The 22,425-nt window shown below is 40.4% G+C and overlaps 1 protein-coding gene across 4 annotated transcripts in view; it reads left to right on the plus strand.

Moving 5' to 3' along the window:
- Positions 1–18,411: 18,411 nt before the first annotated feature.
- NMU (neuromedin U) overlaps positions 18,412–22,425 on the plus strand; it is a 37,149-nt gene continuing 33,135 nt past the window's right edge. For 2 of the 4 annotated variants that reach the window (XM_033214631.1, XM_033214633.1), the window contains exon 1: positions 18,412–18,749. In XM_033214631.1, the coding sequence (XP_033070522.1) occupies positions 18,641–18,749 (109 nt within the window). In that variant the 5' untranslated portion in view covers positions 18,412–18,640. The remainder of the gene's footprint in view (positions 18,750–22,425) is intronic. The other 2 variants (XM_033214632.1, XM_033214634.1) reach the window with 2 other exon arrangements.

Here is a 22,425-nt window from a genome sequence, read left to right on the forward strand (position 1 = left end):
TCAGGAATGGGCTGATCTTTGGTTAATCAAGGGACCACCCAATAAGTCATTTTTATAAAATCAAACAATTAATTTTTTGGATAATGATTGTCAATAATGCCAATAAAATCAGCCAAGTGAATTTGCCACAGTACGGCATGTTGAAAAGCGGCTTGAACTTCAAGCCAATTTAAAGGAACTACAATTAAATTCGGATCAAATCCAGAAATTTTAAGTACTCTACCCCGAGCTTGTCCAATTAAGATGGCCAGTCGGTCCAGATAAACAGACAAAGTTTTTGACACAGAATGAGGATGAAAACACCACTCCACTAAAGCATTATGTTGAACTATTAGCCTAGTAGGGGAGTGCAATTACGTGAAAACTGGAAGCTGAAAAGGCTGACATGGCTGTACTCTAGATAACTGGGCAGTCTGGATTCTTTCCTCTATGAATTCCAGTTCTAGCGAAGCCTCAGGGGTCACCGTCCTGGCACTGTGGAGATTGGAATCTCCCCACAGCATAGAAAACAAGTTAGACAGTGCATAGGTCAGAATGCCTAAAGTAGGTCTTAAATAATTAATGTTACCCAAGAGTTTTTGGAAGTCATTTAAAGTTTTCAAAGAATCTTTCCTAATTTGAACTTTTTGAGGTTGAATGCATTGTTTATTGACCACCATTCCTAAATATTAAACAGGGGTGGTTTGTTGAATTTTATCCTGAGCGATGTGTTATCCAGCCTCTGTAACACGGCAGCTCCAAATTTGATAACAGACAATTAATTCTTTATCAGTGGGGGCCGCAATTAAAATATCATCAATATAATGAGACTATAGGAACTGTTGAAAGCACCTGTCCAACATAAAGCTAGCAGATTGTAGAGCTATTTAGCATTCACTGAGGAAGTATTTTCCATTGATAACGAGCTCCAGGCTCCTGATTATTGATAGACGGTACAGTAAAAGCAAATTTTTCACAATCCGATTTATGTAAAGCAATATGAAAAAAAAACAATCTTAAGATCAATAACTATGAGAGGCCAATGTTTAGGTATTAAAGCAGAGGCAGGCATGCTGGGTTGGACGGCTCCCATAGGTTTAATTACAGTGTTAATGGCCCTTAAATCAGTTGCCGTCTGCCACTTGCCTGATTTTGTTTTTACTAGAAACACAGGAGAATTGCAGGGGGAAAGAGAAGAAGGTTCCATGTTTCCAAGTCGTAACTGTTCAGAAACCAGTTGAGTCAAAGCCTCCAGTTTTTCTTTAGAAAGCAGCTGCTGGTCAATCCACACAGGTGTGTCAGATTTCCATTGGAAAGGGCTAGGATTAGGAGGCGTGGCAGAGGCTGCCATTAAAAGGGATAACCTAAACCAGCCCTGTCTTATTTTACAGTAATTGGGAGGGGTTTAGTAATCTCTTAATGTTTTGGACTGAGACCAAGTCCAGGAACAAACCCCATGTTTTCCATCATATACTGACTGGGAGCACTGTAAGAGTTATGTGGAATATTAATTTCAGCCCCCCACTGTGCCAGTAAATCTCTACCCCAAAGATAAATGGGGATTGGCGTGATATAAGGCTGAATTGTACCCTTTTGACCAACAGGGCCAGTGCAAGGCAAGATAAATGTGCTCTCATAAACTTCCTCGGCTTTTCCAACACCTACTAGTCCCATGTTAGCAGGATGTTTAAGCCAGGAGGAAGGCCATAAACTAGAGGAAATAATAGAAACATCAGCCCCAGTATCTACCAGGCCCTCAAACTTTTTTCCTTGAATGTGTATGGTGCAGGTGGGCCATTGTTTAGAAATTACATTAATCCAATAAGCAGCCTTTTCACCACTGGAGCCCATCCCAGGGCCACGTGTCTTACCTCCTTTGTTTAAAACGATATTTGGAAGTAAAAACAATTGAGCAATTGACTCACTGGCTGGAATGGAAACAGGAACCTTGGGAGACAAGATTAATTTAATCTCATCAATGGAATCAGAATTAATGAGACCTGTGTGAATAGTGATTCCTTTAGCAGAGGTGGATGCCCTACCTAACGCCTGGCCCATCAAACCTTGAGGTAAAGGGCCAGTGACTCCTGTGGGGACAATTAAAGGCAAAGAGTTGGGTAGTAAATTTAGAGCAATAGTACTACAGAGATTGACCACCTCACCCCCTACTGTGGAGGTGGACAAGCATTGTACAGAGAGAGGAGAGGCTGGGACCCATTTGGGTTGACTGTAGGTAAATTTGTTTGTTCTGGGGGCTGCGTTAGGACCTCCTGAAGCAGAAACACAATGTTGGTCTGAGTCTGAAGCATCCCATTTGATATTAGGGCCTGGGACTGGCCCCGCTCCCCATTTCCCTGGTTTTGTGGCAGGGGGTTTCCATCTATATCATACTTAGAGTGGCAAGTACTTGCCCAATGTTTACCTTTGTGACAACGTGGGCAAATAGTAGCAGCAGCATTTGGCCGTGTTTGTTGAGCCGACTTGGCCACGTTTAAGTTTTTAACAGTGCAATTTTTCTAGGTATGACCAAGTTGAATGCAATTATAGCAGGCTCCAAGAAAAGAGTTAGTGGGGCCAGTTTGATTGGTGTTCTTCATGGCCCATGCCCACAGGATAGCTTTGTGGGTGTCTGATCCAATGCGTTCACAAGCTTTAATATATGCAGGCAACACCTCGTGATCAGGTAAATTTTGTCATTGGATGGAACGCATGGCCATTTTACACTCATGGTTAGCATTTTCAAAAGCTAGCATATGAAGGAGAATACCTTGAGTGCACTCATTAGAGAGATTTTTCAACAGCATCTTGTAATTTAGCTAAAAAATTGGGGTATAATTCGGCGTGACCTGGTTTAACCGTAGTAAAGGAAACAGGAGCTTGGCCTGGGGCACGTAATTTATCCCAAGCTCTCATACACACCTTTGTTACTTGTTCTGTGGTAAGAGTATCAAAGTTCAATTGGGCATAAGTATCAGAGAAACTATTGGAGCCTGTGAGCTGAGCCTGAGTAATTAGAATGCCATTAGTCCAATGGATTTAGCTAAGCCTGCAAACGGGCCTCCTCTGACCACCAGGTACGAAATTGTAAATGCTGAGATGGAGTTAGAACAGCTTTTGCCAAAAGGTCCCAGTCTAAAGGAAGCAACACAACCTCAGTACAAAAAGTTTGTAATACCATTTTAACATAAGGAGAAGTAGGACCATACTGAGTACAAGAAGGTACAGAGAAGCAGGTTGAGTGGATGTCAAAGTGACTGGTTGAGGAACTGAAACGACAGGAGGGTGAGGGGCTGCAGTGTGCAGGAGAGGGCCTGCAGGATTACAGGTAAATTGTAGTTTGGCCCCAGACCCATTAGGTGATGCCCAGAGGCAAATGCTGCAAAAGTTTGAAGAGGGAAGAATTAGCATATATCTGAGTTGGGGCCACAAGAGCTACGAGTACCGGCTCTTCGTGAAAAGAAAGATCAGATAATGAAGGCCGTGTGGGAGAGGAAAGTTGAGGAAGAGGCAGAGGGTCATGAGATTCAGAAAATTGTGGTAACTGTAAGGGGTCACAGTATCAGCATGTCACTAAGGCCCAACCACCCCAAACAGTGACGGGAACACAATTCCCCACTGGGACCAGCTCCTGGAATGTTGCACCAACACAATCCCATAGTTTTACGTCAAAGTTTCCTTTTTCAGGAAACCAAGGACAATATTTTTCCACCACCCTGAATAGAGTGACCATATTTTCCATGGTTACTCAGACTCTTCCCTGTTTTAACAGGTCTACATCTAAGGTTCCTTTTTCAGGAGACCAAGGACAGTATTTTTCCACTGCACTGAATAGAGTGATCACAGTTTCGATGAGCACTCGAACCCTTTTTTATTTTAACCGGAGTGTAATATAGAAGAGATAAGTATAATTTTTAGACTCTGTGTGACTCATAGTTAACCTGGACCATACACAGACTACTCACCAGTCATCAGGGAGTTGAACAAGCATTTCTGTGGACTGAACCGATGATGTTTCTCTGCACCTACCAAAGGGAATCAGGTTTCCACTTGCACTTAGGAAAAAAGAAAAAACCACACTGGGTACCAGATATCGGGCGAACCAGCCCCCAATATTTCAATGTAGGTTCTTTTCTATTTTCTCTAAGTATCAGCCTGTCTGAGAAATAAAGGGAAAGAGTACAAAAGAGAGAAATTTTAAAGCTGGGTGTCTGGGGGTGATATCACATGTCAGCATGTTCCGTGATGCCTCCTGAGCCACAAAACCAGCAAGTTTTTGTTATGGATTTCAAAAGGGGAGAGAGTGTATGAATAGGGTGTGGGTCACAGAGATCACATGCTTCAAGGGCAATAAAATATCACAAGGCTAATGGGGGCAGGGTGAGATCACAGGACCAGGGCGAAATTAGAATTGCTGATAAAGTTTCATGTCCCACTGGGCATGCATTGTCATTGATAACATCAGGAGACAGGGTTTGAGAGCAGACAACTGGTCAGACTAAAATTTACTAGGCAGGAATTTCCTAATCCTAGTAAGCCTGTGGGTGCTACAGGAGACTGGGGTTTATTTCATCCTTCATCTGCAACTGTATAAGACAGACACTCCCACAGCAGCCATTTTAGAGACCTCCGGCTGGGAATGCATTCTCTTTCTCAGGGCTGTTCCTTGCTGAGAAAAAGAATTCAGCGATATTTCTCCTATTTGCTTTTGTAAGAAGAGAAATATAACTCATGTTCTGTTCTGTCTTGCAGGCAGTTTGTCCTAATGGTTATCTCACTTGTTCCCTGAAAATCACAGCCATCCTGTTCCTTTCAGATGCCCAGATTTCATATTGTTCAAACACACATGCTCTACAAACAATTTATGCAAATAACGCAATTATCACAGGATCCTGAGGCGACATACATCCTCAGTTTACGAAGATGATGGGATTAAGAGGTTAAAATAAAGACAGACATAGGAAATTATAAGAACATCGATTGTGGAAGTGACAAATATCCATGAAATCTTCACAATTTATGTTCAGAGATTGCAGTACAGATAAGCATAAGAAATTATAAAAGTATTAATTTGGGGAACTAATAAATGTCCATGAAATCTTCACAATTTATGATCTTCTGTCACGACCTCAGCAGGTCCCTCTGTTCAGGGTCCCTGACTTCCTGCAACACAACAACACTAGCTTTTGAGGGGAGATGCAGATTAAAACTACAACAAGATACTACTACACACCTGTAAGGATGGCTAAGATAAAAAATAGTGATAATACCAAATGCTTACTAAGATATGAAGAAACGGAATCGCTCACTGCTGGTTGGAATGTAAAATGGTACAGCCACTCTAGAAAATAGTTTCTCAATCTCTAAATAAGTGCTTACTATACAACCCAGCAATTGCACTCTTGGGCATCTATTCTAGAGAAGTGAAAATTTATGTCAGCACAAACACCTATAAATGCATTATGTCAGCACAAACACCTATTCATAGCATCTTTTTCACAATAGTAAAAACCAGAAACAACCAAACGTCCTTCAGGAGGGGAAGAGTGAAATGGAATACAATAAAAAGGAACAAGCTATTGACACACACAACTTGGATGATCTCAAGGAAATTATGCTTAGTGAAAAAAGTCAACATCCAAAGATAACATGGTATATGATTCTATTTATATAACATTCATAAAATAAAATATATAACATTCATAAAACAAAATAATATAACATTCATAAAATTAAAAAATAACAAAATTATAGGGATGAAGAACAGATTAGTGGTTGCCAGGGGCTGGGGATAAGAACATGGTGGGTGGGTATGGTTATAAAAGGATGATGTGGCTGGGCACAGTGGCTTAGGCCTGTAACTCCAGCACTTTGGGAGGCCGAGGCAGGAGGATCACTTGAGATCAGGAGTTCGAGAACAGCCTGAGCAACATAGTAAAACCCAGTCTCTACTAAAAATAGCAAAAACTAGTTGGGTGTGGTGGTGGACACCTGTAATCCCAGCAACTCCAGAGGCTGAGGCAGGAGAATCGCTTGAATTCAGGCAGCAGTGGGGCAGGAGACGGAGGTTGCAATGAGCCAAGGTCACACCAGTGCACTCCAGCCTGGGCAACAGAACGAGACACTGTCTCAAAAAAAAGAAAAAAAAGAGATAATGTAAGGGAGCTTTGTGGATGGAACTGTTCTGTATCTTGACTGCAGTGGTGGTTACAAGAGTCTGCATATTTGATAAAATTGCATGGAACTACATACTCACACAAATAAGTACATGTAAATGTGGTGATATCTAAATAAGTTCTATGGGTTGTACCAATGTCAGCTTCCTGGTTTTAATATCGTGTTATTCAAGATGTTATCACTGGGGAAAACTAAGCAAAGGATCCATAGGACCTCATTGTACATTTTTTGATGATTTCCTGTGAATCTATAATTACATCAAAATTAAAAGTGTTTAAAAATTGATGAGAGCTTGGGTTGTGTGTTTATGGAAAGGCTCGAATAGTAGGAGGCTACGTAGTAATTAGTATAGTAGCCTCCTCTCTCCCTGAAGAAGTGGTGAGTCTAGGTCTTTGAAAGTTTGGTGAAAGAAAATGAATTCTCCTCTTTCTCATATCTTTTCTTCCTATTTTAGACATTGCCACTCTCATTATGAAATACACACAAAATTGAATAAAACTTTAGAAGTTTTTAAAACCCTCTTTGCTATGTGATGACTTTTCTTCCTCCTCCATTTATCATCGCCAACACACTAAGATTTATTGGGTATGTATTTTGTTTCAGTCACTGTTGTAAATTTCTCAAATCCAACTTAAAAGAAAAATGGAAATTTTTGATTTACCTAACTCCAAACTCCAAAGGATGGACCTGGTTTCAGGCTCAGCTGAATGTCAGCATGTATATCAATGTCAATCTCTCTTTCTCTCACTCTCTCTCTCTCTCTCTCTTCATCTCTCATTGCTGGCTGATGTCATTGTTAAACAGCCTCTCTCTGTGTAAGTATTGTCCTCACACGTCAGATTAACAGAGAATGAGAATGCCTTCACCACAGCTGCTGCACAAATACAGAGATTGGCCCCTGAATTGTGTAAGATTATTATAGAAGAGGGAAGGCATAGTTTTCCAAAACAGGGGTGCTGTGTAGGCCAAAAAGCAAAAAATCATACACTCACATTTTAAAAATAACAAAAACTGAAGCTTTCAGAAGTTAATTATCATCCCAGTGTCTTCCACCGAGCAGGTGGTGTTGCCGTGACTCAAAGTCAGGTTGTCTAGCTCCACTGCTCAATCTCTCAATCATGAGGTCACACTACCTCCAAGAATCCTTGCTCTCCTGGTTAGATAATCCCAGTTCCTAATAATACTTCTGTATTTTTATTTTCCACTATATGCTAATTGACTCTTTATCATTTCCAAGTTCTTGTCTCCCAAATTGACTACAACAAAATAGGAAATAGAACTCAGGAAGATTCTAAGCAATGGTTTATACAGTGAAAGATTGTTCATTATTCCAGTATAGTTTAAGGGTATATCACCATTTATGCGTATGTGCTTAAAGTTTGAATGATAGTATAAACAGAAGCTTCATAAATCAGATTATTTATTTCCCTGATTCATTTACATATATTCTGTAGTGCCCACTATGTGCCAAGTTATCTTGACACCACCAAAAACTTGAGATATTAGAAGAATATAAAAGCAAATATAAAATGAGTGTTTTTAAAATGATAAAAAGGGATTTAAAACCTTGCTTGGAGTTCTCATTCTACTAAAAGGAGATGGATAGATAATAAACAAATGAAGAATTATCTAGATATAGACATGGAGTGTGGTAATATCAGGAGGTTATAAGTGTTCAGGGTGAAGAAAAGCTATGCAAAGGAGATAGGAAGTGTTGAAAGGAAGGAAGTTTCTGTTAACTCTCAGGTGATCAAGGAAGGAAGATGTCATCAATAAGATAACACACTATCTACCTCATATGCCTTTCCCAGTATAGCATTAACTCCGTATACCTGAAGATCTCTAAGGTAGAGTAATAATGATGTGGTGGGATAGAATACAAGTTAGAGGCAACTCTTTTATATTTTTAAATTTTAACTTTATTTTTTCTATTTTTGTAGAGACAGGGTCTCCCTATGTTGCCCAGGCTGGTCTGGAACTCCTGGGCTCAAGCAATCCTCCCACCTCGGCCTCCCAAAGTGTTGGAATTATAGGCGTGAGCCACCATGTTGAAAAGGGAATAAAAGTATAGGAGGAGCGAAGGATGAAAGCAAAAAAGTTCAAGTTGATTTTAATTGATCAACAATTGCCCCCAATCAATTGTTGGCAATTGAACCAATAGACATTAAACATATATTAGGTTGGTGCAAAAGTAATTGAGGTTTTGCCATTACTTTGCACCAAACTAATAGATGTCATAATAGAGAAGACCAGAGATGACCTGCTTGCAAACTTACTCAGTTAATGCAATGATTGCCTTAACTTTTTCAGTTTTCTCTAAGAAGTAAATATATTGTCTATTTTTGCTTTTTCCCTTAAACTGTTTAAAAACTTTAAAATTATGTTTGAAACTTGGGAAGATTGAAAGTAGCTTACATCTGAATTCACACTAATGGATGAAAACATAGAAAAAGGACATGTGATTAACTTTTTAGAAAAAAGGATTTGATTACAGATGAACAAAGAAAATAAACTGCTCAACACTGGCTACTTTTATTCTCAGAAATTTCTTGAATTTCTTAAAATAATGTCAATTAGTATTTAATTTAGAGCAACATGACATGCATATTTATGCAACTTTCAGCATTTCATATCTATATTTAAAAATACAGATTTTTTTACTTAAAAAATCAGAGCTAAAATTATTTGAGATACTGGAGATAAAATGAGTAGTGATTACCCCTTTTATAACACTAACTAACATGTCTCTTATTTTTATATTCAGAAATTCATTCCAGGTCTCTTTCAATTATTTTAACTTTTTAAAAAATATTAAATTTTACCAACTTTTTTCTCTTCACTTTTTTCAATCACTTTTGCCCAAATGCAATAAAAATTTTGATCTGAACATGTCTATATAAAAACTTTATGTATTTTTTCATAAATACCAGATGCCTTTAGAAAACATAATAATGTTTTGATTTATTTTTAAATAGATTGAAAACTAGTCTAGCAATAAAAAATGGCTATAATGTGTAGAAATAATAAAAATTACTTTATCATCTATCCTTGTATTTTTATAGCTATCATTTAATTTTAGGTTCCATTTTTACAAAATTTCATAGGTCTGGAAATATGTTTTTTTGCCAGCTTTGTCCAGATGTGATTTATAAATATGTCAAGAAAATCTAATAAATTTTTCATTAGTAGGTATTAATATTTTCATTGCAATTTAAGGAACAAGAAAAGAGTCTGCTTTCAATGGACTGAATTTTTTTAATGTCATGTTCCAAATTTGCAGTGACATGGCTGCTTTTCTTTAATGGCTTTACTCTCAGAACATCTATCATGTGAAAATCTAGCCTTGTGGGCATCAATGTAACTGTAAAAAGTTACTGACTTTGCTTTCTAAAAAATTCTCTTACTACTTTTCTCAAAATAAATTTATTTCTCAAGGCTCTCCCATGCTGCTTTCAGATGGCATCTTAACCTTCCATGGCCAGCACTTAGAGAATTCATCAAAACTATCCCCACCTGCAATACTTCATGACCCCAAGAGGCTGAAGAGATGAAACCTCTTTTGTAAAAGAATGGTTCTTGGACTTTTATACAAATGTTTTATTTGCCATTAGCCCATCAGTCCACACTACATTCACTGGGTGAATCTGAAAAGAACCTCAAAAGGAAGGACTTTTAATAATGTTGTTTATAATTTTTGTAAATGGTTTAAAATTAATTTTAGCAAGTAATTAGAGAAATAAGAAAAGCTTTCCTTTCCTATAAAGGATGTTGTATTTCTTACAATTATGTGAATTGTTGTGTCATTATCAGGGCAAAGTTAATTATCCTACAACAGGAAGTCTTAAGAAACATCAATTTATTTGGTCTATAGTCTTCCATTTCTTGTATTCATTGTACTTTCATTATCTTTTAGAAGAGCATTTCTCCTGGGATGATTTCTCAGTATAGTTCAGTTCATTCAAAAGTCCTTCTAAATCAATATTGTTAAAATGTTCATACTACCCAAAGCAATCTACAAAGTCAGTGCAATCCCTATTAAAATACCCATGACATTCTTCACAGAAGTAGAAAAAAAAAAATCCCAAAATTTATATGGAACCACAAATGAACCAGAATAGTCAAAGCTATCCTGAGCAAAATAACAAAACTGGAGTAATTATATTACTTGACTTCAAATCATACTACAGAGCTATAGTAACCAAAACAGCGTGGTACTGGCATAAAAACAGACACACAGACCAATGGAACAGAGTAGATAAGCCAGAAACAAATCCATACATCTATAGGCAACTCATTTTTGACAAAGTTGTCAAGAACATACATTGAAAAAGGACAGTCTCTCCAGCAAGTGGTGCTTGGAAAACTGACAATCCGTATGCAGAAGAATAAAACTAGACCTCTGTCGCTATATACAAAAATTAAGTCAAAATGGATTAAAGACTTAAATCTAAGACCTTAAGCTATGAAACTACTAAAAGAAAACATTAGGGAAACTCTCCAGGACATTGAAGTGGGCAAAGATTTCTTGAGTAATACTCCACAAACACAGGCAACCAAAGCAAAAATGCACAAAGGGTTAAAAAACTTCATCAAGTTAAAAAGCTTCTGCACAGCAAATGACACGATCAACAAAGTGAAGAGACAACCAACAGAATGGGAGAAAATATCTGCAAGCTATCCATTTGACAAGAAATTAATAACTAGAATATATATGGAGCTCAAACAAATCTATAGGGGAAAAAATCTAATAATCCAATTTAAAAATGGGCAAAGGATATGAGTAGACATTTCTCAAAAGGAGACATATAAATAGCAAACAGGTGTATGAAAAGGTGCTCAACATCATTGATCATCAGATAAATGCAAATCAAAACTACAGTGAGATATCATCTCACCTTAGTTAAAATGGCTTATATCCAAAAGACAGACAATAACAAATGCTGACAAGGATGTCGAGAAAGGAGAATCTTTGTAACACTGTTGGTGGGAACGAAATTAGTACAACCACTGTGGTGAACAGTCTGAAGGTTCCTCAAAAAGCAAAACATAGAGGTACAATATGATCCAGCAATCCCACTGCTAGGTATATATCCAAAAGAAAGAAAATCAGTATACTGAAGAGATATCTGCACTCCATGTTTATTGCAGCACTATTTACAATAGCCAAGATTTGGAAGCAACCTGTGTCCATCAACAGATGAATGGATTAAAAAATGTGATACATATATGCAATGGAGTACTATTCAACCATAAAAAGAATGAGATAGTGTCATTTGCAACAACATGGAATGGAACTGGAAGTCATTATGTTAAGTGAAATAAGCCAGGCACAGAAAGACAAACTTCCCATGTTCTCACTGATTTGTGGGAGTTAAAAATTAAAATAATTGAACTAATGGAGGTAGAGACTAGAATGATGGTTACCAGAGGCTGGGAAGGCTAGTGAGGAAGGGGAGGAAGTGGGGATGATTAATGGGTACAAAAAATAGAAAGAATGAATTAGATGTAGTATTTGTTAGCATAACAGGGTGACTATAGTCAATAATAATTTACTTGTACATTTAAAAATAACAAAAAGAGTATAAGATTGTTTGTAACACAAAGGATAAATGCTTAAGGTGAAGGATACCCCATTTACCCTGATAAGATTATTACTTATTGCATGCCTATATTAAAATATCTTATATACCCTATAAATATGTATACCTACTATGTGTCCACAAAAATTACAAAAACAAAAGACAAACGTCCTTCCAAATCAAGGGATTTTCCTGCAAGCAGAGAGGTTAATATCTACATAGTTTGAAGTAACCCCAATGGGAACGCCATAGTTATAGTAACACCAATAATCCTAATTATCAGTTATAGTAATCCTAATTATTGGGGTACTATATATTATGAAATGTTATGAATTAGGATTATTGGGGTTACTATAGCTTATGAAATATTAGTGTTGAAAGAGAACCCAGTCATAAAAAAGGAATTCTATCCAGATGCCAAAGGCTTTTGTGGAGAGGACTGAAAAGTATCCTGTCATTAAATAATAGTCATCCATCTTCGGAAGCAAACAGGCCCCCAATCACTTGATCAGTTTCCTGCAGTTGTCACAAATGACAGTCTATTCTAGAGCTTGAGATCTATAGCTCCACAATTGGCTTCTATCCTGAACTCTATGTAGAGATCACAGGCTAAATTGGGTCTTTGGAGTACTTTGCTTTCAAATTCAGTAGAACTTTGATTTTTTGGTATTAGACATCCTTAAGCAAAAACTTTCCTCTGCATTTCAAATTTGAAATTAGGGTAGTATTTCTAAATGGCTCAGTCTGCATCAGCATAAGCAGTGAATAATAGGACATTGAGAAGATATATTGTCTTAGTCAATTTGGGCTGTTATTTATGAGTACCATACACCAGGCAGGGTAGCTCACGTCAGTAATCCTAGCACTTTGGGAGGCTGAGGTGAGAAGATCACTTGAGCCCAGAAGTTGGAGACCAGGCTGGGCAACACAGGGAGGCCCTATCTCTGTACAAAATAAAATTATCTGGATGTGGTGGTACACACCTGTAGTTCCAGCGACTTGGGAGGCTTAGGTGGCAGGATCACTCAAGCCTGGGAGACTGAGATTGCAGTGAGCTGTGATTGTGCCACTACACCCTAGCCTGAGTGACAAAGCGAGACCCTGTTAAACACAAAAAACAAAAAATAAGAAAACCATAAACTAAGTGGCTTATAAACAACAAAAATTTATTTGTCACAGTTTGGAGATTGGGAAGTCCAGGATGAATGCGCTGGCAGATTCAGGGTCTGGTGAGGGCCCACGACCTGGTTCACAGATGGCTGTCTTTCTGCTGTTTCCTCATGCAGTAGAATGGTTAAGGGAGCTTTCTGGAGCCTCTTTTCTAAGAGCACTAACCCATTCATGAGGGCTGCACACTCACTATCTAATCATCTCCCAAAGGCCCTACCTCCAAATACCATCACATAGGGATTAAGATTTCAACTTAAGAATTTTGGGGGAATACAGTCAGTCTATAGCATGTATGAAAGGGTGCAGGTGGTCTCAGAGATGATAAAACAGAACACAGAAATTTCAGAATTTTGAGAGTCTATACATGGCTGACACTTGAATGCTCATTAAATGGGTGAATACACACCCTGTAAAACATTTATTCGTAGCAGGTTATTATTATTTCACAGATAGTATCCACTGTCCATTTTATAGATAATGATGCCGTTCTTAGTTAAGAATCATATCAAAGTGAGCATAAAGACCAATGCTCTCCATTTGGCTTTTATAAAGTATTTTCTGCCCTGAAAAAATTAAAACTAGGAATTACAGCAGAGTCACTGATGCAGACATGTCCTAGGTGAATGCCTTCGTGAAGTGGGAGAGGAGGATTTCGAGTTACTAAGAACATCTAGGACTATGTAATAAAATTTGGATATTTCATGCCAAAAAATAGACAAATTTTGCTTGTGCTAAGATGCAAAGACTGCCACCATCTGATCCAACATATTATAAAATGTGATCTAGACTTCAATCTTCTTTCAAAGTTGAAATATTATTCACATTATGAAATTCATCCTTTTAGAGTGTATAATTCAGTGGTTTCTAGTCTATTCACAAGGCTGTGCAACTGTTACTACTGTCTAATTCCAGAACATTTTCATCACCCCAAAAGGAAACCGTTATACTTAGAAGCAGTCACTCTCACCAATCCCTGAAAACCACTAATCTATTTTCTGTCTCCATGGAATTGCTTATTCTAGACATTACACATAAATGGAATCATACAATATGTGGCCTTTTGTGTCTGGCTTCTTTTGCTTGGGATAAGTGTTTTCAAGTTTCACACAGGTTGTAGCATATATCAGTACTTCGTTCCTTTTGGCCATGGCATGAGCTTCTGTAGTATCCTCTTACCTGGTCTCCCTGCTTCTATTTGGGTCCCCCAGAGCCTGTTCCTCACTGAAGCTGGAGTGATCTTTTTCAAATATAATTCAGATCATCTCACTCCTCTTCTTTAAATCCCCCAAAGGCTTCCCATTTTACTTAGAGAAAAATCTGAACTCATTATGGCCTCTAAGACTCATCAATGATCAAGACCCTACCTTGCCTACTCACTCCGTGCCAGCTACACTGGCTTCCTTCTGCTCCCTAAACCTTTGAGACTTGTTTCTGCCTCAGGACCTTTGCACTTGATGGCACCTCTGTCTGGGGTTCCTTTTTCCCAGCTCTTCCCATAACTCATTCCTTCTCATCATTCAGGCCTCCCATAACTCCTCCTCAGAGACGCATGCCTAGATGATCCTGACTCAAGTATCTTTCCCCTAACTGCCAGCCACCTTCTATTATTTCATTACCCTGGCTTAATTTCTTTTATAGCATTTGCTACTAGCTGAAATTGCTAATTTTAAAATTTACTTTCTTATTGTCTGACTCTCTTGAAAATCTGCCAACTCCAAGGCAGAGACATCACTGCTATATTCCAAGCTCCCAGAATGGAGCCCAGTAGGTGTTCGATCAATATTTGAAGGACTTCATGATTTCACCTTGCCTAGAATGCTTGAATCTTCCAGATCTTGCCTCTACTCTTAGTTCTTAAAGCTGGATATCTTTGCTTATTACTAGACTTCCCTATTATCAACTGACTGTATATGTGTATATATGTATGTATATATATATTCATTCATTCATTCATCCACTCATAGAGACACGGTTTCACTCTGTTTCCCAGGCTGGAGTGCAGTGGCACAATGAGAGCTCACTGCAACCTTAAATTCCTGGGCTCAAGCAATCCACCTGCCTCAGCCTCCTGAGTAGCTAGGACTACAGGTGCATGCCATTGCATCCAACTAAATTTTCTTTTTATTTTTTGTAGAGATGACATTTCATTATGTTGCCCAGGCCAGTCTCAGACTCCTGGCCCACAAGTGATCCTCCTACCTTAGCCTCCCAAAGCTCTGGGATTACAGGCATGAAATACCACTAAGCTGCCTGACTGGTTTCTGTCTATTGCTGACTCTCTCATTCTCCTGATATCCCACTCTCCTCCTCTTCTAATCCTTTCCAAGACAACTTTTCTAGACATCTCTATCACAAGCTAGTAGGTCTTGCTAATCTGCAGGCCCTTGACCAATTGAACCTTCATTGTTATAGATTGTCAGCAGAAAGCAAAGTCCAGTTGCCAATTTGTGGTGAAGAATGCAAGAGATAATAGGTGAGAGGAATCAGCATGGCATTAAGAATCAAACTTTCAATCTGATACAGAATACATGGAAATTCTCTCAAAGCTCGTATATATGGATATACAAGCTCAAATGAATGTAAATTTAGAAGTACAGATTGGAATGTCTGTAACTAAATTATCAAGGGACCACTGCAGTGATCTGGGATTTCACTTCTTTGCAATGCTTGGACAAAGGGGTACCTGTAGAATCAGTTTCCATTTAGTCATCTGTTCCCAGAGGAATCCAGTGCCTATCTGTCCCCACTTTCTTACTCCCCTATCTATCTTCTCTTATCATTCAAGTCACATAATGGCATGACCTTCAAGCCTGCAAGTCTTTTCCTGAACATTTCTTCAAAAATAACAACTCATATTAAAAATAATGGAAGAAAAGCCATAAATAGGGAGAAAATATTTGCCACATATTTAATCAAACAAATGTTCCCAAATACATAAAGCATTGCTATAATGATTAAGAAAAAAGTTAACAACCCAATGGGGGAAAATTTGCGAAATAAATTTTCACTGAGATATTTCACAGAAGATGAAGCAATAATGGCCAATAATTTATGGAAAATTACTCAACCTCTTTTAGTAAACTGGGATTGCAAATTAAGTCCACAATAAAAAGTCACACTAGCCAGGCTCAGCGGCTTGTATCTATAGTCCCAACACTTTGGGAGGCTGAGGCAGGGGGATTACCTGAGGTCAAGCATTCAAAGAGCAGCCTGGCCAACATGGTGAAACTTCATCTTTACTAAAAATACAAAAATTAGCCGGGTGTGGTGGTGCACACCTGTAGTCCCAACTAGGAGACTGAGATAGGAGGATCCCTTGAACTGGGAGGGAGAGTTTGGAGTGAGCTAAGATCGTGCCACTGCACTCCAGCCTGGGTAACAGAGTGAGACTCCATCTCAAAAAAAAAAAAAAAGAAAAAAAAAGAAAGGAAAGAAGTCACACTCACCAGATTGACAAAGGTTTCTGCATGAATGAATAGCCATGGAAACTTCATTCATGGTTGGTGGGAATGTAAATTGGTATAACACTTTGGAAAACAGTGTAAAACAGAGATTAGCTAGATCATCACCTATGACCTAATAACTCCACTCCTGGGAATATTCCTCAGAAAACTCTTGCATGTGTACACTAGGGGGCATGTACAAGAACATTCTAAGCAGGCTGGTTCATGCAAGAAAAAAAAAAAAACCTTTAATACACAAGTTGTTTATTTTGCTGACTTGTTGGGGATATAAAAAACATTGAGCCCACTGTTTCAGGTTTCTCTGCTCTGGCTGACATTTCACGCTCACACTGGCTGCTGGGACTGGTGATCTTTCAGTGCACCTCTGGGAGACACCCGGAAGAAGCTCATAGGGAAGCAGAGCCATGTTCACTTGCTTGCATCCATAGGTCATTTATATCCTTTGTGCTCTTTTTTTTTTTTTTTTTTTTTTACTACTTTGGGAATAAATCAAAGTACAAGAATCTTGAATCAAATATTTTCTCACCCATCCCTGAACTTGGACCAGACCCTATAATCCAGACTTTCTTACATGCTTCCTGTGTATAAAGAATTTAAAGAAGGTGGCCATTTTTTTTTTTACCTGATCTGTCAGGGTTTTACTCCTGCCTCTCTTCATATTTCTGACAGAGCACTATTCCAGTCTGCCTTGTAATTCAGCTACTTGAGTAAGGGTTTAGGGTCCTTTACCAAGTTATAACTTCCTTAGGAAAGAAAGGTCCTACTGTCACTAAATCTTGTATCCCCAAAGGTCAGGTCTTGCTTACAGTAGGTTGAGCTGTATGTGCCTGATACATTAAAACTCTGTATTTAGGGAGAGGTATCTTGGTGGAGTAGAATAGCCAGCGGCTCCCTCACGTGCTGACAGCCCTGAGCAGATTGTTTAATCCCTCCTGGCATCATAAATGAGAATTTCAGTACTTCTACATCCCAGAGATGCCATGAATATTAAATAAAATAACATGAGAAAATGTCTGACGCAAAAATGGCCCTTCAGAAATGTCAATGTACTTCCTGCCCTTTCCTTGGCGTTCCTCGCCTTTCAAAGGGAGGTCAAATAAGACCGGTTTTCACACACTGGCACCTATGCGGGGGTGGGATGCGGGGACAGGGGGAGCATCAGCAAAAATAGCTAATGCATTCTGGGCTTAATTCCTAGGTGACGGGTTGATAGGTACAGCAAACCACTATGGAGCACGTTTAGCTATGGGACAAACCGGCACATCCTGCGCATGTACCCTGGAACTTGAAATAATAATAATAAAGACCAGTTTTCCCTCTTTCTGTAGAAGGAAATTAGGACTGAATTAGCTGCTGTCCTGGAAGAGGCTGCTTCCTGAACGTTTCCAATCAAGGAAAGTATAGAGATGGAAAGAGGGAGTCAGGTCACGGTAGAAATCAGGATGCAGTAGCAGCAGAAATGCATAGAAAAAGGAGTTTCCTTAGGCTTGGAAATCCGTAGGATAACCAGCGCTCCAGAGCTGTTAGAAATGTGTGTAGTCAAGCCCCAGGAGTCCTTTCTTCTTTATCCTTTATTAACAGGCAACTGCATTTCCCTAAGGGGTCTGTGATTCTGCAGGAATTTGGGGGAGGGTCGATAGCATCAACATCACCGTTGAACCAGCACTGCCGTGATATGCACCAGGCATTGAGCTTGGACCTGGAGATAAACCGGGGAACAAAACAGAGGCGTTTCCACAGAGGTGCGTACTAGGGGCTGCCGGAGCTCTGGCAGAGGTGAAGGAGAAAGGGCGTCCCACGCAGACCCAGGAAACCAGACAGCGTCGCCACTACCAAGTTTAAAAACTCAGACGGCCTGGTTTGCCATCTCCATTGTGTTCCCACTCCAGTCCTTCCAAAGGTGTGAATGGTGCATTATTTAAATTCCATTCTCTTTATCCCAGAGCGAAAATGCGTGGTACTTGGGTCAAAACCTCAGGCCAGAGGGCTCGGGTCCCGCTGCAGGGTGGGGCGCGGGCAGGCAGTGGGGCGGGTGACGCGGGGTAGGCCGGGGGTGGCAGGCGGCGAGGTGACGCGCGGCGCGGACTGCGCAGCCCAGCCCACGTGTGCGCGAGATTTAAAAGTTGGCGGCGCGCGGGACGCTCAGTTCTGTGTGTGGGCCCCGCGAGCGGCGCTCCAGGGCCGCTGGAGGCACTGCCAGGGCACCAGGTGGAGCACCAGCTCGGCGTGGCGCAGCGCAGGGTCCCTAGCAGCGAGCCTCCTGCAGCCGCCGAGATGCTGCGAACAGCAAGTTCCCCCCGCAGGTCGCTCCCCGGACAGGTGGCCGCGGCGTCCCCGCTCCTGCTGCTGCTGCTGCTCGCCTGCTGCGCGGGCGCCTGCGGAGGTAAGACGGCCCCGCACCCGGCCGCAGCCGCACCATGCGCGCCTCTCTCTGGCTCCACTCACCGCTCTCTCCCGCCCTTTCTTTCACCTTCACTTGGCTTCTGGGACTTCACTTCGCTTCTCTGGTGCCGCGGAATTTCCCGCCTCCCAGGCACAGATCGCCCCCCCAGGGCAACTAGCGACATGGGAGCAAGGGGCCCCGCCGGGGTCGAAATCCCCAGGCCCCGCGCGTTGATGCCCAGCGGAGACCCTGCGCGGGGCCGACTGCGATAGGTGGAGACTGGTAGGGCTCCCTCATCGTCGGGATTTCCAGCCCCGCTGGCCCGTGGAAACGGGTATTAAAATAGTGAACGTTAAAATACCTTCCCTTTGGGCCGGGCGCGGTGGCTCAAGCCTGTAATCCCAGCACTTTGGGAGGCCGAGACGGGCGGATCACGAGGTCAGGAGATCGAGACCATCCTGGCTAACACGGTGAAACCCCGTCTCTACTAAAAAAAAAAAAAAAAAAAAAAAATACCTTCCCTTTGATTGCAATTATTGAAGGGATTGATGGTCGAAGCAAAACAAGAGTGAGCCTGATACTTCGTCCGCTGAGGCAAGGTAAACTTGGCAAGTGCTCAGCCTCTTTGGTGAGTGAGCTCGTGTTGTGTTGACATAAACCTGAGCTGTACAACTGGCCCCAAGCGCTAACCGCTTAGAAGGGGGAAGGAGTGGGCTTTGTGTTTTATCGGTTTTCAGGCACTAGATCAGGAAAAGGAACAGAGAACTTCTCATCAAACAAAGTTGAAGAGGCAAATGTGCAAGCCAGGCTTTCAGGCAGTGCGACAGCTACAGCAAGTGATGGCAGATGTGATTTGATAACAATAGGGACTTCCTGAGCTTGGCTTAGAGGAAAGAAATAGGAAACGCAAGGTCAGGGAAGGAGATCTGAAGCTTTGGAGACATAGCCGAGCAGAATGCAAACGTTCTGGAGAGATTTGCATGGAGAGATCATTTTCTGGGTTCTCCAAGGGTTACAGCTTACGTTTGCAGGTGGCTTATGGGGACCATTATTCATCCCCAAGTCAGGGGTCCCTCCATTGTCAACCACTGCCTGGCTACAGCCGTAAATTTTCTAGCTTGGCAGAAGGTTCTCTTAGCTTCCCTCTGCTCTCCTGTCAGTGAGGTAAAAGTGGCAGACAGTTGTGTCATTGTTCAGAACGTTGGGTACTTAAAATCACAACTGCAGAGCCTGTAGTCCAGCCCTCAATTAGAGATGGGAAAACAGAGACCGCTATGCTTTTCCTAATCTATTTATTTTTACTGTTCTCCTCTCATTGTTTTGATTTTGTCCTTTCCTGAGGCATTGGAGGGCTGTGTGTGTGTGTGTGTGTGTGTGTGTGTGTGTGTGAGAGAGAGAGAGAGAGAGAGAGAGAGGGAGAGAGAGAGAGAAAGAGAGACTCCCCTACTTGAAAAGCAAGATAATTTGGCTTTGAAATCCAGGCAGTCAGAAGCTAGCAAACCCAAACCTTCTCCACATAACCAGTAGTGATATAACATTATTTTCTCCCAAGGTAAATGTTCATCTTTTAGGATTTTAAATATATTATTGGTAACTTAGGATGGTAATCTTTATCTGCCTTCTTAAGGATGCAGATAAGCATAGTTTGAAAAGTGACTTTTCTGTGTAAAGAAAATGGATTTCTATGCATTTGCATGCTATATGCTTGCAGTGAATTTGGCATCAGTGAATTTTGCATGCAGAGAAATTTGCATCAGAGATAACTGCCTTGGGGTGGGTTGGAGAATTTCCGACTGCTGGTGATTGAAGAGTATAGAAAGCAGCAGCTGGTTCCTAAAAGAGATGAGTCTTGGTTTTTATTTCCAAAAGAGCATATCTGCTGACATACCAATCGTCTCATAAATAACCCCAATATTTTTCAAGCAAAAGAATGAGATACTTCCTTTACTACCCAGAGGCCCCCTAGATTGCCCTTTTGCATCTTCATTCCCCTTCAGACCTGCTCTGAATACTAAAAAATGAATTGTATCTCTTTAAAAATGTGGTAGGATGGGGAGGGTGAATGGCCATGTGATCTGTCCCAGTCCTGAGTCCCTAAAGATGGCACCGAGGGGGACGTGACATACATAAGCAAAACCCAGAGATTATCTACCATGGTCAATCATCAAGATGCAACTGGATGCCTCAAAAAACAACACAACAAATGTTGCAATTGCAGAGGAAAATAAAAGTGTTATTAAATGCAGCATCCTTGGGGAAAAAAAAATTGTGTGCAGAGCACACAATGACCATGTGAAGATAAAGGGTCAGCCAAAGATTCAGTGGATGGAAACAATTTACTATTCAGAGAACACTAGTAAAATAAAGAAGGAAAATTCTGTAAGAGGAACACATTTTGGATATCTGCAACAAACTGTTACTTGATTTTGCCTGTGACAATAAGTTATCAAATCGTCAAGACTAAGTTAAGGAGTGTCTTTTCCTGCCCAGGCCTCTTGCTCATAGAATAATTTTTAACATTCACTTGGCAGTAAAGATTTCTCACTTCCCAAACCCACAGTGAAGTACATACTCACTACGAGAAAAGAAAATTGGCACTACTTTTAGAATAATCAGGTCTGTCTTTCTTATACATAATGTATTTACGGATGTACAAGATTTTATTTTCAGCAGAGTATACTGTATAATACTGAAGATTTCACTTTACTAAATAGTAATGAAGTATAAATATCTTGAAGTTTCTCACTGAAACTTATCAAAAACAGTACAGTTTTTATGATACAGGCACTGTCCCTGAAAACACGGAAAGTGATCTAAGTACAGTATTGCTCTTTGACAGTGTGAAGTCCATATCCAGAATGAAAATCACATTGACTCTAATTAACACATAGACAAAGGAAGAATAACTCCCCCTTACGTTTGGGTTCAGTCATAGGATATTAGTCGTTAGTCGTTTTCTTTTTGTGAGACGGAGTCTTGCTCTGTCGCCCAGGCTGGAGTGCAGTGGCCCCATCTGGGCTCACTGCAAGCTCCGCCTCCTGGATTCACCCCATTCTCCTGCCTCAGCCTCCCGAATAGCTGGAACTACAGGCACCTGCCACCATGCCCGGCTAATTTTCTTGTATTTTTAGTGGAGACAGGGTTTCACTGTGTTAGCCAGCATGATCTCGATCTCCTGACCTCATGATCCGCCCATCTTGTCCTCCCAAAGTGTTGGGATTACAGGCATGAACCACTGTGCCTGGCCAGGATATTAGTCGTTTTCTACAAATCATAGAATTTTTTTAAAATTTTGTCTCTTTTTTTAAATCTTTTTTTTATTTTTTTATTTTTATTTTTTTTACCATGAAACTGTGTTTACATGTTTTTTAGAAGGGCCACAAAATATCCTTTTTGTATTTTATGGAAGTGCCTGGGGCTAAGTTAGGCTTAGTGGCCTTTCTAAGTGGCCTGTGCGAGCTTGGGAAATGGAAAGAAGCAAACTCTCCGTGGTCCGGATGAGGCGGTGTGTCTGAACACGGTGAAGCGGAGGTGGAAGCTTCCACTTTTACTGGGGGCCAGGGATGGTCAAAAGTATAAGAATAAAAAAGGCATTATTTAAACAGGAATGCTCTGTCACACAGAATCTCATTTAGTGAGATCACCAGGTGTTTTATATGGAAATTTGAGAAGCACA

Source organism: Trachypithecus francoisi, unplaced genomic scaffold (assembly GCF_009764315.1).
Source record: "Trachypithecus francoisi isolate TF-2019V2 unplaced genomic scaffold, Tfra_2.0 Lachesis_group1, whole genome shotgun sequence".
Lineage (NCBI taxonomy): Eukaryota > Metazoa > Chordata > Mammalia > Primates > Cercopithecidae > Trachypithecus > Trachypithecus francoisi.